Raw genomic sequence first — 15,520 nt, forward strand, 5'->3', positions numbered from 1 at the left:
GAGACTCTGCAACGCAGCTCTTTAATTCGCGGCACAAGATGAAACCTACTCTGTGGTGATTCAACCCATGCAGATTCACGATATGAGATGCGTCTTACGAAGCTGCTTAATATCTGCTTGACTCCGGGAGTTGTTTGAAGATCCTCGAGACAACCCCTGCGAACGAGACCTCAAACCCACCCTGTCTTGGTCCCTTTCTTACTGGCTCCCTCATCCGCTGTCTTAAAATTTATGTTTCTGAGTGACGGCCGTTTTCTCCCCATCAAGGAAGTTAGTATTCCTTTTGACCCTTTTTTCTGGAGAGGTAGATAATACCCAGTTTTCCCGTGGCTGTGCCGTCTTTCACCTAGCGAACACCGCTTCTCCCGCCAGTTCCGTGCCGCAATCGAAATTCAAACCAAGGAGATCCGTGACACTGAAGACCACCATATCTGGTCAGAAGAAAAGAGTCCCCACTAATCGTGTTATATTTGATCGGAACGTCTTTCGTCCCTCACGCCCCCCTCAAGGTAGCCTATGGTTGGACAGGCTACTCAACCGGGAGCCCGGAAGCAAAGCGTGTTTTTACACGCTGGAACAGGTACCCGCTCTATCGAAAATGACGCTTGTCCGCCTATGATCACGAAAGGTGAAGAGGTTGCCATGGAAGACTCCCAGGTGTCGACGTCTGCGCGCCAAGCACCGAACGCACCTTCGGTGTCGCAGGCGGTTTCGATGGCGTCGGGCAACCGAAAGAACGAGGTCGAACTGCTGCGGACAGCCATTCTGAAGTCTCGCGCGACTGTGGCCAGCAGATGGAGGGGAAGTGCCTGTGTCCCTGGTTCTGTCACAGGGGCGGTCAAGAACTCTGCAGAGTTTCCCGCTCAGCCATTTTCTGGTGAGACGGTCGCAGGGGGGAGTTCTGCTCGGCAACGGGGAAATGCTGACGCGCAGGTTGACTCTGAGAAATTAGAGACTGTGAGTGCACGGAAATCGCAAATAGTTGATTCCGGAAAACACGACACACCGTCCAGAAACTCTGTCCGCACGTCAGGTGGCTTCGCACAGGAGGGCGAAATGCCAGCAGCGCCGGCGGGGAATCCGGAAAAGGGGGGTTGGTTGGCAAAGGGGCGCGCGCTAAAGGCTCAGATGGCAGCAGCGAAGACGACACCGCAACAGCCCTTGGTGCTGAAGGTGGCGAAGCGAAAAGCGAATCCACCAAAGGCGAACAAAGCTATGCTAAAGCGGGTGGCGTTCCCGAATCAATCGAAAGAAGGCCCTCGGCGGGTGGACGCAGAGAGGGAAGCCCCAGATCCCGATGTGCTTTCTTTGCGCCGTCTCGATACCTGGAGATTGCTGACCAAGGATCTCTCTGCTTCTCGCACTCCGTCGTTTCTCCGCAGTTCATCGAGTGACGTCATCGATAATGCGGAAGATCTGAATCTCACGGGGTCGAACATTTTCCCCTTCTTCTCGGGCTCGGTCTCAACTTCGGACGCCAGCGTCGCGTTGTCGGAGCGACTGAGAACAGTCAGAGATTCGGACGCGGGATCCGCGTACATGTACCAGTCTTTGCCTGCCGGTGGAGAGCTGAGTCCTTCCCTCTCGGTCTCTCCGTTCTCTTCCACAGCAGGGCCGTCTAGAACCTCGGCCTCGTCTACTAATTCGAGACTGAAGCGGCAAGACGTGCAAACTGCCGAGGAGATAGAGTCAGGAGAGCCCGAAGCAATGGAAGTGAAGGAAGAAGTCGCGCCAGAACCGGCCGGAGAGAGCGGAGAGGTTCCCTTTGCAAACGTTGCAGGGTACAGTGGGAATCTGCGATTGCCGTCGGTTTTAGAGGAATCACAGGAATACTCCACATCCGCACGCCTAGGGTCGAGAGGTGAAGAGAGGCCCGATTCTCCTGCCCCTCGTCCGCGTTCTGGAGCTCCGAAGAAACAACCAAAGAAAAAAAAACTGGAGCCGCTCCCGGCTGATGGTTCCGTCGAGCCATTCGTTGAGGAACGGGCAGCAGAAGAAGATTTCGACAGAGAAGCGGTAAGGCCTCATTGATCTGACACACAGGAGCAAACAGAACGTCTCGTTCTTATTTTGTCTTCCCCAAGGAGAGTTACACGTAGGCACATGTGTTTTCAGTATCAAAAGTTTTACAGATTGCAGGTCTCCGGACTTGGTCAATACTTGCGTTGCATGCATGTGAAGACGAAGTCCACCTTTCTCTGTGTTTTCCGTTTCTTCACTTCTCAGATGCTGGACGACTTTGATATTCCGTCGACAGCCACAGGGCTCTCCCCTGCCGTCGAGCGTCTGCGGCAGGAACGCGTGGCTCTCGCACGTTGGGTTCGTCGACTGAGAGGAACGGGGACGGCTATGCAGGTGCGTTTCACTTAGATAGCTGTGGAGTGAAGCATGAAAAAGTGCTACACACCCTAGTACTTATTGATATACTTGTGGTACAAACAGTCGGCTAGTTATTGAGAGGCACTCACGATCTAGAAACTACTACCTTTCAAGCGCCTTGCAGATAGAGAGATGTGATGTCCAGGGGCGTAGGGAATGCTGAACACCTTAGGTAATCGTTGATATAATTATGGTACAAGCACTCAGCTAGTGATCCAATGACACTGCAGCGTGTACGTAAACGTCCCAACAACAGGCACTGTTCCCTCCCCTCTGATTTTCTTCCAGCAAAAGCACATGCGCGTGGAGAAGTATTTGAAACCCCACCAGGATCTGCCAGGCCTAGACATCAAGCTAGCTGCGAACTATCCTCCTGCGGCCTTCGAGCCACCTCTGACTGAGGCCGTGGAAGCGCGCGGCGATCGCATGGAAGAAATTCTGATGAAAGACGCCCAGATGCCGAGCGCGAAGGTTTGGCAACTGGAGCAGACGAATCGGCAACGTCTCAAGCACCTCGCTCAACAGAGGAAACACATCAGCATTTTGCAGAGAGCTCTTCGGAAGTCTCAACGCGAGACAAGGGCCGCGGAGCGTAAACTGCGAGGAGACGATGAAACCTCTTCTTCATCTGAGAGCAGTGCCCCCTCGCCTAGAGAGGCAGAGCGCCTCATCCTGCAGGAACAATGCGAGAGCCTCATGGACCGCGTGAAGGCAGAGACAGCGCACCGTGAATCTTACCAGAGAGCTTGGTTCCTCGAACAACGCCAAAAAGAACGCGTTGCTGAAAAATACAATGTCCTTCAACGCAGACTCAAAGCTGCACAAACTGTCACGTACGTGTCAAGAGGGGCAAAGTGTGTAGCGAGATGTGTGAGTGTGTTTGAATTTGACGAACTGGAGCTCATCGTGGCAGATGCAAGAATGCCCTCGGAATATAGTCCGTGTCCACATATATATATATATATATATATGTTGTGTATATATATGTAGTTTGCGTATGTGATAAACTTCGCACACATTCTCGAATATGTACTGACATACGGGTTATGTTTTGCTGGAGGCATTTTTCTCTGTAATTGTTGAAGCCAGTGATAGTAGATGGTCTTTGCTGACAGTTTTGGCGGGCCTTGGAGGTGTGGGAAAAGCGTGCAGCGTGAGAGATGCATTCGGAGAGTCGCAGAAGACGAGAAGCGATCAAACGGATCTCTGGGTGACAAAATGTTCGACTGTGCTCAGTCGCATGGAGCAGGCGAAGCAGGAAGAGAAACAAGAGAACATCGACGATTTGAAGGCACGACTCGGAGAAAGGATAGAAGTTTTGCGCCGCGTCACGGGCACCAGTGAACAGTACGAGTACGAACTTGTGAGGCTGCAGCGACGGTACGAGGCGCTAGCGAGTTACTTGAAAGAGTCGCAAGAAAAGGCTTCTTCCTTCGAGGAAGGCCTTCGCGAGGCGCGGTCGAGTCTCGAGCACGAGACTGCGCTTCTTCAGATCGAAAAAAATAAAAGCCTCAATCTTGGCGAGCGTCTTCGCGAACGCGAAAATGCCATGGAAGTGAGTCAAAAGAAATGGAGACGCTGACAAACTTAGCTGAAGACAAAGCTAGGCTGTGGCAGCAGCATCGTGCATATGCGACTGGCATGAAATATATGGAAATACACGTGTGAGTCTGTTCCCATGTGGAGTATGTATGTATATATATATATATATGTATATGGTTTTACATGCGTATTTATGTGTATGTATTTTTGTATGCATGTATGTGTATGGAGAACATTCATGTGGCTCGAATTCCTGCCTTTTCACTTGCACCATCCTTACCGAATTTGCTGATTCATCTGAGTCTTGTGTTGTCATCTCGATTCGGATGTTCAGATCTACATGTCTTTCTCGTTTATCAGACATCTTTACCGACTGAAACGTTTTCGTGGCAACTTTTTCCTTTGCCTTCATATTCAGACGTAGGTTTGTGTACCCATGCACATAATAATGTATATATATCTGCATATATACATATATATATGTAGCTATTTGCCTGCTCCTGTTACTCTGTACCATTGCGTTTCAGTGAATGTGGTAGGTTTTTTGGGGGGTGCCTCTCCGTCTTTTCTGGACGCCTCCATTCCCGCGTCTTGTGCTTAGTTGTCTCGGTTCTTTTTGCCTTTTTTCTTGTGTGTTTTTTCTGCGTTCGCAGCGCATGAAGATTGAACTGCGTCTGGAGCAAGACCGAGTGCTTTCGCGTGAGCAAACAATTCAAGAGTTGCGGGATTCCTTGAACGAAAATGCGCAGCTGTTGCTGCAGGCGAAAGACGAGTTGGTGGCGGAGCACGAGAGGGCAGAAGAAGAGCGCAGGCGTCATGAGCAGACGCTGATTCAGGCGAAGACTCTCCAGAGCAACCTGCTGGAAGCCCAGCAGACGATCGACACTTTGATGAGCGAGAAGGCCTTCGCGGACCAGCAGGAGGCTGCCTTGAAGCACCTTCATGAGAACTTCTTGCTTCTTCTCGAGTCTTCGCAGAAGCAAAGCGACGTGCTAGAAGAAACCGTGGAGGCCATGGCGAAGAAGAAGCACAAGGCGACGCAGCTGCTGCAGCGAGCGGTCGAAGAGATCCAATCCGGCATCCACCGGCAATCGGTAGAAGAAGAGAGACTGAAGGCCGACCTCGCTGCTGCCAAGGCTCGCCTCAGTGGCGCTGTCGAGGAACTCGAAGCAGAACGCGCCACGCAGGTGAGGGTCTTGAGACAAGGGACATCTGGAGAGGAGAACTTTCACGTGACTTGGTATTTCTGGGTCCAGGTTTCCCTGCCGACCTAGGAAAAACAGGAACAGGCGGGAGGGAAGACAAACAGCCACGGGAGAATAGAAGTGCGAACCTTCGGGGAAGAAGATCTATTAATGTCCTTCCATGTCCATCCTTTTTCGTCTGCGCGCGTTTCACCTGTTCGCCTTCTTAACCCGGTCACAAGAGAAACGGCTGTTTGCTTCCTGCGTAGGTTGTTCCCCGCGCTTCTGCCGTGTCTGTGTTTCCGTTCCGCTTCCTCAGGGTGTGTTTCTCCGCCCTTCTCTGTCGCTCTTCTTCTTCTCCGAGCACAAGTCTCTCCTTTCCATATTATAGCTTTTTCTACAGTTCTCCTCAGGGTACATTTGCACCACCGACTGCCTTCCCGCTTTCCGCCCTCAGCGTTTTTCTGCTGTTTCGACTTCACTCAGTCGCGCTTCTCCGTTTTTCTCAGGTCGAGACGATGAATCGCGCCCAAGACAAGTACATGGAGGACCACGCGTCTTACCAAAAGACCTGTGAAGCAATGCGCGGCGAGATCGAGGAACAGAAGGCTCGCCTCGAGGCTTTGACGGCCGATCTCCAGGAGGCGAAACGGCGTCGGGACGAACTGGAGAAATGGGGAGAGAAGATGAAGGAAAAAAATGAAGCTCTCGAACGGAGAGTCGTCTCCAGTTTCTCTGCCCAGGGAAGAAGTGGCCGGGGCTCCATGGTTCGTCTCGTCAAACGTCTTCAGCAGGGCGCAACTATGGAGAGGGCCAATGTGGGCAAAAAGAAAGTCGGCAAAAACTTCATCAAGGTAAGCTGTTCTTTGTACCGCAAATCTCCCATTTCTTGCGAACGGAACAGAGGCATCCGCATGCGTGTCTCAGTGAGATCGTCTCGTGAGTTTTTCGACCACGGCTCTACACAACATGCACTTCTCCCTGTCTCGGCCTGCGTGCCTGTGTGGCCTTGAAGTTGTGGGTTCATGACTTTGTCCGCCTATATTACCGATGTGTCGCGCTGGTAACCAGAAATGGCGGGTTCTTTTCCAGCATGCATGCGTCGCTCTACATTCCACTGCACATTCGCATTTCTCTGAGGGTTTCCCCTGACATCGACGTCGACAGACACCTTCGATTTGCTTTTGCATGCGAATGTGTCTGCGCGAGAAAAACGCTCAGTCTCTTCACTTGATGGCTCTCCGGCTGTCGACAACCTGGCAGCTGTCACACTTGTTTGCTCCCCGCCTTTTCGGTGTCTTCGTGCCGATCCGACAAAGAGCCTGGACCCTAAGATTTGGAGGAGCGGACAGGGCAATTCTTCCTCTCAGTGTGTTGTTATGTTCGTTGTTATTTTCCGTTTCACAGCTCACCAAAGACATGCAAATTGTTTGGACAATGGAAACCAAGGACAAACTGGCGGGCTTCTACAAACAGAAGGCCATCCGCCTCCAGGTAACGTGTGTGCACCTAAACGCCCCGCTGCAGCCCAGCTCAAATGAATAGTCGAGATCCAACTTTACTCCTTTAGAAGGACTTTCTGCATGTCAAGGGGAACAGTTTTTTCTTTCGTCAACACCGAAACCCAGCAACGGGGGAAAGGGCCCACAAGAGAAACGCGAGTTGGGGAAACCTTTTTCTTGAAGGAGTTCCGTCCTTTTGCAGTCGATGAAGACAGCACACGACGTTCTCCGGACCCCTCCGCTCGACGCCTCTGTGCGGTTCTGCAACTGGCCACGTTCTCTGGCTGTCGAGTGGCCAGTTTCTTCTTTCTCTGGTCTTGGCTACCTCCCCTTGACCGTATCCCCATTCCCCGTCACTGTGCACGTGTGAGTTTTGTGTGTGTTGCAGCACATTGTCGGCATTGACTATGGCACCGCGTCCGCCGCATGTCGTTCACGCATGGCGGCAGCATCGAAGAGGAAGGAGGAAATTTTGCCATGGAGATGCTTTGAAATTCGGACTCTCTCGACTTCTTACCTTTTCACAGCTCAATCCGATGACATCGCCGCAACGTAAGCTCACCGGACACACACGGTCCGCACCTGTGCTGTGTCCTCTGCCGTGTCTGTGCTCGCTAGCTCATACTTTGACGTGGCAAGCGAGGAACTGTATTTAGATTGCCTAAAAGTAAATGTTGTCCAAAGGTTTCCGCTCTCAATACCTTTCGAAAATAGCGAAGCTTCCAACCAGACATGAAAACCGGTAGGAGACTGAAATCCACCACTCTCAAAGTGTTTAAGCCGTCCAGTGGGGTTGTGGTACACAGCAGTCATAAAGAACTCGGTTGTCTGTACTGCATAACAAACAATTTTTTAAAATCCTAAAAAGAGATAACTGCGCAGAATGGGCTGAGGACCCAGTGCAGAAGAGGCACGAGTCTTTTTCCTGCCTCCGGGACTTCAGCAGTGCGTGTTTCCTTGAGAGGGTCCAGGGGCGAGACAGTTTCACGCTTACGATGTTTCTTCTTCGTCGGCATGAATCGGAATTCCTGCATATCCTGGTCGTTGACGGAAATCGCGCCAAGAGGCCATGCAATAGAGAAATAAATTGTGTTGGAGGAAATTAATCATTCTGGAACACGAATACAGTCAGTTAGACGCAGGTGGACTGAGGAGGTGGTGGGGCAATCAAAGAGTCAAACATCGACGTATGTTTCTGTGTCCTGTACGCGGAGACATGCGCTTTTATGCACATCGGCATGCACATATACGTATATATATATATATATATATATATGTTCTGGTGGTGACGCTTGTGCATTTTGACGGATGTGTGTCTGCGCACATTGTACAGAATGTTTCGTGTGGCAATGTCTCGTCTACTTAGGAAAAAATGAACCGTGAAATGGAGAGCGCATCTTTTGTTTTTGCGAGATACGAAGATTCGGAAGAATTTTGCTACGTGTCCAGGTCAACATCTCTGGCATTCTGCGAAAGATTTCATTCGTCTTTCCTTGTTAGGCTAGCTCACAAATACCAACAGATTTGCTTTTCTGTTTTCTGTGTTGGTTCGCAGGTGGGTTGTTTGCCTTGGTAGGCTTGTTTCCCAGTGGTCAGACGCGCCCAACATAAAGACGCACAGGGAAGTGTGTGTCCGTCGAGTCAAGATGAAGCTGCAGCGGTACTGCCAGGAAAAACGTAAGTGTCGGTGATTCCCTTCCGCCACATTTCCTTGGCTTCTAGGTCATCCATTCCTTTGCACCGCATACTCATTGACATGCTGTGTCGTACATTTCGAACGAAACGGTTCCCCTGAACGGACAGAAACACAAAGCGTTTTTTAGCGTACAGGCAGCCACACGAGTCGTCCAACTCGAACTGTATGTACTTGCGAAAAAAAGCTGTCTTTCTGAAGCACGACGCGTTCGAACTATCTAAGCAAAACAGCAAGTCAAAGAAACGTCACTTGTCCTCAGAACGAGCGACGCTAGATGTGATTAGACTCTCATGGGCAGTTCGAAAAACACATGGAAACTCGAGACACATGTGAGCCTGAGGCTGTGAATATTTCTAAGACGGTTCAGAGCGATGGAAAGTCGAAGAGGGTCGGTCCGCAGTGAAGCCACAGACACAAAGATGGACACTTTTTTTCGGCCAGCTTCCGGCGAACCCTGCAGGACACTCGAGAAGATTGCACCGAGAGTATTTGTGGAAAGTGTGGCACTGTGTTGTCTGCAGCTTATCTGCGCAGCTTCTGGCCCACCACCGGGTCTTGTCGAATGTTAATGCCAGTTGATCTCGCCTTTCCCTTGCTTTCTGTCAGGCATTACCCCAAGAAAGATGTGGCTCGACGCGATTGCTAGGGCCTCCGGACAGCCAGTTTCTGACCAGCCCCGGCGAGCACGGCGTGCCGTCGCAGAGAAGAAAGGAAAGTGATGTGTGTGCAGCACATTTGGAAATGACTGGGGTAGAAGGCAGATTTTCGTTCGTTTCTGAAGCAAAGAGACTCATGTGACATGGAATTAAAACGGAGTCTTTAAGTGCAAGTGCTCGTAGGCTGCTAGTCCATCTCCCAGCTTGAAGTGTTCCCCCTGTCACACTTTCGCGAACAGCTAGGCATCGAGAAAAGAAAAATACTGGACGGAGGGAATGTAACTGAAGACGAGGGGAAGGATGGCTCAAATGCGTTTCTCTTCCGAGAGTCCATGACTCTTATCGCGCCTGTGCTCAGTGTACCGCGTGCAACAACAAACGCTGTTGGGCATGCGAAACGCGAGGAAAATGTGCAGTGGATGTGATCTGAAGAACGGGAAGGGATATAATACAGATGGAGACCGCCCACTTGCAGCGACGTACCTGTTCGTGTCATGCTCACGGGGTGCACGGTGTGGAATACAGAAAAGAAAAATCTCTCTTTCAAAGGCTGTCTTATTCTCTGTCGATCCTCGATGCCGGAAAAGGGGGCTCGAAAAGATTCGACAAAATCCAGCAAGAGTGAGCGACGATGACACCTGGAGTCGATGTCTTGGACCAGAAGTAATAAACGACAAAGCAGATCTTTGGTTTGAGGCAAACGGGTGTACGCAATCACGCGTTGCTCTCTTCCATCGTGAGAACGGACTCGCACCATTCTGCCCGGTGAAAAAACATCTCTCAACATTTCACTTCGATGAGAAACTCATCGTGCATGCAATACACACAAAGAAGACAGTGTGATCGACAGGTCTTCTTTTTCGCATGGGTTTGTGAATTCTTCGAAGCATTCTCAAGGCGAATCGGGATTACGACTTCACGAGTGATGACTTGCGCTCGGGAGTGATATCCGTACCATATTCGGTCTCTCCATCCATATATATGTCCATATGATATATATAGATATTTATACATATCGTAGCCCATTCGCGATAACAGCTGTTGTATGCATCATACTTCAATATATATATATATATATATAGGTCCGTATATGCACCGTGCACATATTCGGCCGTTTTTGCAGGTGGTGTGATCTTAGAGTGTCTCAGAGGAGATAGTTTTTTTGTGGTACTGCAGTTTGGCGTTTTGCTTCATAGTTGCGTCCCGTCTTTGTCGCTTCGCGCTCATATGCCTCTATGTATCGTAACAGTTTTCCTTTCAGCTGGGTGTCTACCTAGACGTGTCAGTAGCTTCGACGTATCCTTTACTTGTACAAGTGTACACGCTGAAGCGACCACGCTTCATCAAGAATGGAGCACATGCGACCAGGTATCTGTATCAGCACGGATACACTGTGTACACTGTTTCTACCTCATCAACATGCCCAGACGTGCAAGTGATGGGTTCTTCCCAGCTAACCCGAGTGTCGGCCACTGCGAGCACTGGGTTTACTGGATCTGTTTCCCCGACACAATACCTGTCACTGCGGCTCCGAAAGCAAACTGGCATGTGAGCATGCCAAAGCGTTTCAGCTTCGAACCTAGCAACACAGCACGTCAGCTTCGGTCGAGGTTTGCCGGAATGTTGGTTTTGGATACCCTATAACATCGACACTGTGTCTCTGACATACTGTACAGACGAGCCACACAGAGGACTCACCGGGTTTCGAAGAGATATAGCTATATACAGGTTGCAAAAAATCGTGAGCTCCAGCATCCAACTCTTTCAGATGATAAACGCATATGAACTGCGCAGAAAAAGTACATTTGCATAATTCCTGGACACGAGAGTCCGATCGTCCCCTGCTACTGTGAGGTGGAGAAACCAGCAAATGCACTGCGCCGTCGTGTCTCCCTAACGTTGTTCTGTAGCCTCTGCCCCGTACGGAGAATGCCTTTCCAACAAATAGACTGAAAAACAGACTGCATGAATAAGAAAAATGAACACATCCGTGTTTGGAGTGCAGTGCAACGTAAGTAAAAATCTACGTTAATCTCTCGAAAATGGACGTCCGCGGAGCGGTCCCCGGGAGAAAGGGCTCGGACCGCATCTGACCTGCAGTGTGCACACACCATAGAACACTTTCTAGTGAATTACAAAGGGTAAGACAGGCAGTGTTTGAAAGCACGCAAGGCGGACGGAAATCAGAGTAGATCGCCAACTCTTGCCGATAAGTAAAATGCAGGAAACGAAATGTCGAAACGCAGCAACGGCCAGTCACCGTCGCTGGAATGAAAGAATTTCGAACCCGGGTCCCTGAAGCTGCCAGACTCGTTCGCATATCCCATTTTGTGGCCGCACACCAATTTCAGGGTACCCCGGCACATTCCACGAGCTTCGCAGGGACTGATGTGATGTGTAGCTGTTGCGGGACAACGTAACTAGAGCACCCGCACCACTGAAAGAGACCAGAACGATGGTGTAGCCCGCCGCCCATCGTGAAACTTCTGTTTTTCTCTTGGATGTCCGATCACTCACCCAGAACACCCTTCGTCCGAACAGATGTCGATGTGAAGCCATCAAGGTAGGAAGTGTCGTCGACCTCTTCTACCACAGGTGCCGACTCTGGCTGTCTCGATTTATCCACTTCTGCCACTTTGAGCACGTCGCTGACACCGTAGGCGCCTGATCCGCGCATGCGAGTCCCATGGAACGTTTGTACAGCTTTCCTGGCTGCGCTCCGCTCCAGAAAAGCGACAAGGGCCGTCGGCAAGCGCCCGCCATCGATCTGGGGAAAAGCGCATTCACTAAGCCAGAATTCACGTTAGACACGATGGTGAAGAGATCTAGACATGTGATTAAAATTCGACGTAAACCGAGTGTCATGCAGCGTATAAAGGCAAGACTAAGTCTCGTACAAAGACATGGCGATGCGTGTGATGCGCAGACAAGCACGAGGCATTCTCACGCATCCTGCACTTCGTACGTCATTGAGTAGAACGCGTTGCTGCGTGCACACGACGTGGTTAGCAGGTGTAGGGTGAAACGCAAGCAGGTACAACAGTCCTGGCCTCACACGGAGTGCTTCGAAAGACCATTCCAAAAATAGCCAGGATGTAGTATCGCAAACGTGGTAGGCAACAGGCTCAGCGGGGCAGCAGCAATATGCGTGCAACATCCCAAGTCCGCAGATGCCAAAAATGAGGACGCTTTACCTTGAGAGCGAGAACTGTTCCACACACAGCCAGTTTGTCCCGCAAGGCGCTTTCCCGAACTCCAGCAGGAAGTCCCCGAATGAATACTGAAGATCCTGGACAGCTGGTGACATCTCCGTCGAAGAAATCGTGCGTCCACTCGTCCTTTCCCCGAGCAGACAGTGCTGCCGAGCCGGCCTTCTCTGTCTCCCGCTGGCGGCGTGGCCAGTCCACATCCTGGGGGCCAAATCGACTAGGTCTTTGCAGAAAACGGCAACACAGGAAGCGGCACGACTGCGCCATTGGAAACCTGGCGGGCGGGAAAGGACCGCGGCCGAGGGGAGGCAAAGACAGCAAGCAGCTGCCAGTTGTTTCGGGTGCACACAAGGCAGACTGATAAGTCACAAAGCAAAGTGGAGGACTTTTGTCGGGATTCATGTTTAAAACGGAAGGCAACGGAGCCTCCAATTCGCTCAAAATGCGGAGAATTCCCGCACGGGCTCCCTTCCTTTCTACAATCGAAATCGAACCCCCGATGAATCCCCATGCTTGTCCGCGGTGACACACCAGGCATCATATGAACCCAATCCTTTTCAATACACTCATATCGACAGGAAATACAGAGAGCTACACACGCCAGTACAAATCTACAAACACACGAGCCATCCCAGTGTCTGCTCATACATGCACATTATCGGCAAGCAATAGGAATCTCCTTAAAGATAATCCTTTAGTGTGACACACGTGTGTCTTGCACTTCCCCGTTTCTTCGGTGAGGCCGGATGTCTAGTGCTCACCGAGAAGCTCCCGCGGCTGTCCGTAAGGGGTTTGAGCGCAAACTTCTTGTATTTAGGGCAGTCTGTCGGCGGCGCACCGGACCGAAACCGTCGGTTTCCCAAGCGTCGTCGGTTTCGTCTGTGCAAGTGTCCACGACAAGCCTTCTCCGTGAAGAATCAATGACCCGTCGAACCGACCCAGATGTTGACGCGAGCTGCGCAGACTGCCTCGCTTCTCTGCCTCCTTCCATTCGATCAAACACTGACACGCGAGGCGGCAAATCTCCGCGCGAAACTTTGGAACGGCCACTCTTCTCATTCCGTAAAGAATTGCAAGACTGTGTGCTTTCACCGACATCGTCCTGTCCCAGTGCCGCCGCCACTGCACTCCCAAAGATGCCGCGGTTCGTGAGCGTCGCCATTGTCTTGAACAACAGAGAGAGTAGCTTCCTTGTCAGGAATAACCAAAGGTGAGGAATCAAGATAGGATATTGAGCAAAATCTGCGTCAGTAAATATTGAAACGACAACGGCTCCTGTCGGTATAAAGTCAACCGGAACAACTGAAGTCATAAGGGACACGGCAGCGACGTAAAGCCTCAGAATCAGCTATATGCAGTTCGTGGAATCCTAGCAATCCCACATCATGAGTACCAGAAAGTCGACATACAGTTGCTATATGAGGGGCAGACCGCAAATCGCAAGACGATTCGGCGCGAAACGGTCGAGATGCGACGTTTCTACACGGAGCAGAATTGACACGAGGGAGCAAGCAGCGTATATTTCACCAGCGATAAATACCCCGTTTTTCGTGGCAAAAACACTTGTTCAGCTATACAATAACTTGCGACAGTGAAAAAAAACTGGTGGGGACTCGATCCCTTAATTCCAGTGATGTCGGGACAATCAATCAGGCAGACGGCCTTGCGTAGCACGGGCCGGACACTCGGGAAAAGCTTCTTGTTGGTACAACCTCACCACAAAAGAGGGAACTGGAAAACTCATCGCTACTGAGACGACGACAGTTCGCCGCTGAAAGCTTCAACTTTTTCTCCTGGAAACGAGGCAGCCTTTTGGATCCTACCGGTTAGCCGTTTCGGAAGGGATCCCGCGTACCGTGAACGCCGTTCGCCGGCGAACACGCACCTCGTTTGCGGACTGGTGGGCTAACTTTAAAAGTGAGAACCACTATAAACAGAAACACCAGGAAAGTAGACTCAAGATGTTTATATGTACCTGATACATGGGTTTTATGCCGCTTCATAACGCAGTGCATTCGCGGCGGTAAACAGTGAAGAGAGGTAACATATGAGACATGCACCCTCGCGGTAGCGCATGCGCCTTGCAGAAGTAGCATGCAGAAGCACCGATAAGAGCCAAGAGACTCGTGGTCGTCCTCCCAATTTTACTAGCTCAGAACGGACAGGCAGTTCTTCACTCTCTGGCTTCTCCCGAATGGGATCTGAAGGCGGCACGGATGCCCTCATCTGACGAGCAGCAACGCTACCTGTATCTTCTACTGGGGGTGGAAAGCGTTACGTCGAAGGAAACCGATCTACGTGAAATGTCGCCCAGCAGCCGAAATATAGCTGATCAGGTACAAACAGAGGACGCTTCGTCTGGAACGGATGGCGGCCAATCAAATTCAAGTGCACATTTGCCTCATGAACTCTTCGAAGTTGTTTAATCAAGAGTCAGGAAACCAAAAAGCACGGTGGTTTGACAACTGCATTTGCAAACGCGCCACGTCAGCTCGTATGGCCAGATTGATTGTTTTCTATCATCCCATAAGCAGCTCTATTGATCTATGTAGAAACAGATGAATAAACGATAAAGAGGTGTTCATTCGCAGCTGTTGCTTCTGTGTCTCGTTCGTGTCTCTCCGGCTCCTGTCTCAATTGGCGTCTGAAAAAATTCGCATGGACAGAGACTTGCCTCCCCCCAAAGTCATGTAACGGTTAAAGATTCCAACAAGATGAATGAGCTCGGCTAACAAGAGGCTGCCATTTCTTGTGTGTTAGTTGTGCACGGCAGACTAGTGACGACTGCTCTGTCACTAATCCTCGAGGCAACCCACCTCAAGGTGGGTTCAGCACTTGGACGCACTGAACACTCTGTTGTCGATGTCGGAGACCACATGGAGCACAGACAAAGCTGCGAATCACAGATACAAAGCTACGCAGATGGTGCAGGGTGACCACCCAATAAACAAGTTGTTTTTTGAGGGCATGAACATGATAGAGGTGAAGCTAATTTCAGTTTTGAGCAATTCGCTGCAGGAGCCGAAATGGGAATGACCCCAGACACATCGACATGTGAACGAAAATCAAGAAGACTAACAAACAGATACGAATCCGTTCCGAAAGAACGTGATTCTGGAAATGGAGTGTAACAGTTGCAGTGTGCACAGAGCTGCAGCTACGCAACGGTGAACTTAATTGAACTTAATCAAAAGCAGGGGTTCACCACTGGTGAAACAACAGGACACACGCTACGTAAAGTGATGTCTTTAACGTTGCCCGCTGGAGTCCGCGGCTGTGTTAGTGACAAAAGCCTGTGACTGCTGCTTAATAGACGTTCACAGTTCAATATGATAACCAAAAGCTGTATCGC

The 15,520-nt window shown here is 50.6% G+C and overlaps 2 protein-coding genes across 2 annotated transcripts; one reads left to right on the top strand and one right to left on the bottom strand.

Moving 5' to 3' along the window:
* Nucleotides 1-42: 42 nt before the first annotated feature.
* On the top strand, nt 43-9,937 carry TGME49_208340 (hypothetical protein). Its single transcript, XM_002369576.2, has 10 exons — nt 43-2,016; nt 2,227-2,355; nt 2,668-3,212; nt 3,616-3,934; nt 4,575-5,108; nt 5,615-5,959; nt 6,513-6,599; nt 6,996-7,159; nt 8,163-8,284; nt 8,910-9,937. The coding sequence occupies exons 1-10, from the start codon at nt 517-519 to the stop codon at nt 9,020-9,022; spliced, it is 3,858 nt and encodes a 1,285-aa protein (XP_002369617.2). The 5' UTR covers nt 43-516; the 3' UTR covers nt 9,023-9,937.
* Nucleotides 9,938-10,531: 594 nt separating this feature from the next.
* On the bottom strand, nt 10,532-15,330 carry TGME49_208350 (hypothetical protein). Its single transcript, XM_018779416.1, has 5 exons — nt 14,415-15,330; nt 12,930-14,095; nt 12,154-12,391; nt 11,477-11,726; nt 10,532-11,053 (listed from the first exon to the last, which is right to left on the bottom strand). The coding sequence occupies exons 2-5, from the start codon at nt 13,478-13,480 to the stop codon at nt 10,983-10,985; spliced, it is 1,110 nt and encodes a 369-aa protein (XP_018638489.1). The 5' UTR covers nt 13,481-14,095; nt 14,415-15,330; the 3' UTR covers nt 10,532-10,982.
* Between the last annotated feature and the right edge of the window lie 190 nt (nt 15,331-15,520).

This window comes from Toxoplasma gondii, chromosome Ib (assembly GCF_000006565.2).
Source record: "Toxoplasma gondii ME49 chromosome Ib, whole genome shotgun sequence".
NCBI classification, from domain to species: domain Eukaryota; phylum Apicomplexa; class Conoidasida; order Eucoccidiorida; family Sarcocystidae; genus Toxoplasma; species Toxoplasma gondii.

Bases quoted from the DNA above. Each gene is read 5' to 3' on its own strand.
- TGME49_208350 (XM_018779416.1), bottom strand. From the start codon at position 13,480: ATGACTTCAGTTGTTCCGGTTGACTTTATACCGACAGGAGCCGTTGTC. The intron at 12,392-12,929 runs GTGAGCACTAGA...TTTTCTGCAAAG, and splicing joins ACAGCCGCGGGAGCTTCTCG to ACCTAGTCGATTTGGCCCCC. The intron at 11,727-12,153 runs GTAAAGCGTCCT...GCTTTTCCCCAG, and splicing joins GAACAGTTCTCGCTCTCAAG to ATCGATGGCGGGCGCTTGCC.
- TGME49_208340 (XM_002369576.2), top strand. From the start codon at position 517: ATGGTTGGACAGGCTACTCAACCGGGAGCCCGGAAGCAAAGCGTGTTT. The intron at 5,960-6,512 runs GTAAGCTGTTCT...TCCGTTTCACAG, and splicing joins TCGGCAAAAACTTCATCAAG to CTCACCAAAGACATGCAAAT. The intron at 7,160-8,162 runs GTAAGCTCACCG...GTTGGTTCGCAG, and splicing joins TCCGATGACATCGCCGCAAC to GTGGGTTGTTTGCCTTGGTA.